The sequence below is a fragment of the Pteropus alecto genome, unplaced genomic scaffold, assembly GCF_000325575.1.
Source record: "Pteropus alecto unplaced genomic scaffold, ASM32557v1 scaffold106, whole genome shotgun sequence".
NCBI lineage: Eukaryota > Metazoa > Chordata > Mammalia > Chiroptera > Pteropodidae > Pteropus > Pteropus alecto.
The window spans coordinates 4,788,425-4,789,894 of NW_006442103.1; the positions used below are offsets into that span (position 1 = coordinate 4,788,425).

Below are 1,470 nucleotides of genomic sequence, written 5' to 3' on the forward strand. Positions count from 1 at the left end.
AGGGAAATAAGTTCATGGAAAGCTCAAAATATAAACAGTTTTATTGATTTTTTCACCCAGTTGGCTAGTGCTTTTTAAACTATTTCATAACAGAGGTACCAGAGGTGTATACAGTTTGAGAGAGAAGGGATTGACAGAAAGGATGGTATTCATTTTCTTCTCCCTCCTTTCCTTCCTACCCCGTATTTCCTCAAAAAGAACAGCTTTCATATATTTTTCTTATAGTGTGGCTCTGCTTTAGATTTTATTTGTGCAAAAATTTATTCTGTTGGGTTTTTAAAGACATTTGAAACCATTGCTGTTAAAATTATATTGCCAAAAGAGAGATTTTCATTCATTAGCCAGAAGAGTATTAAGATATTTAATTAGAGTTAAACTAGAAGCCAGTTGTTTTTAGGTTCCTTCTCACTTATTCCTAATATTATTTTTCTACACTATTTTGTTTCCAGGAAGAATTCGTAGGGAACCCATTATTTATTTTTCAGCATTTCAAAACTAGAAGTCTGTTTTAATAATATTACATTTAATTCAAAAATCTCATTTTTAGAAAATGACTCTAACTTTGGGTTTAAGTATCTCTGTTCTCTCCTTTTTAGCCATTCTAAATGAAAAAAAATAATAATAATCTGCTTTATGTCATGAATTTAATGTAACCTATTGCCAAAAATGGGAAGCAAGGTGGGGATGGATCTTTAAATGTTTTTGGTAGAATCGTAGTTTTAAAGGGCCAATGATATTACTATTACTATTACTGTTTTCCTTTAAGAAGCAACTTGAATTGTTAACATTAAGCACATATTTTTAGAAGAGACTATAAGCTAGAATTTTAACGAAATAGATAAGATATAAATAAATATTAATTTTTAAAATTTTATCCCAAATGATTTTAGATATAATTTTAACCAATATGTGGTTTGTGGTGGAAATAGTCAATGTTATTTTAAAATAGCAGTGTTTCCTTGAAGTAATTTTTTTTTCATTTTATTTCTTGAACCATTGAAAGCACACTCCTTTCTTAACAGGTTCAGATGTTTATCTGAGGAGAGAACTTATTTGCTGGGGAGACAGTGTTAAATTACGCTATGGGAATAAACCAGAGGACTGTCCTTATCTCTGGGCACACATGAAAAAATACACTGAAATAACTGCAACTTATTTCCAGGGAGTACGTCTTGATAACTGCCACTCCACACCTCTTCATGTAGCTGAGGTACAGAAAAACAATTCATCTACATTGGGAAAGAAATTCACTATTCTGTCATAGCTTTCCTTAAGTAGGGTATGTTTTCTTTTGCTACTTGGACACCAACACTGATTTAGTGGTCGTATTTAAAACTTTTACGTAATTTGCATAATTCTGATTCTTTTGGTATGGCTATAATAAAATACTGGGTTATGAAATGTTTGAGTTAATATTTTTCTAATTTAAGGAAGTAGATCATATTGTTTCTTTTAATATATATGACCATA

At 30.4% G+C, this 1,470-nt stretch overlaps 1 protein-coding gene across 3 annotated transcripts in view; it reads left to right on the plus strand.

Moving 5' to 3' along the window:
• AGL (amylo-alpha-1, 6-glucosidase, 4-alpha-glucanotransferase) overlaps window positions 1-1,470 on the plus strand; it is a 60,299-nt gene that overhangs the window by 22,759 nt on the left and 36,070 nt on the right. For all 3 annotated transcript variants that reach the window (XM_006919556.3, XM_015595495.2, XM_015595496.2), the window contains exon 12: window positions 1,023-1,210. In XM_006919556.3, the coding sequence (XP_006919618.1) occupies window positions 1,023-1,210 (188 nt within the window). The remainder of the gene's footprint in view (window positions 1-1,022; window positions 1,211-1,470) is intronic.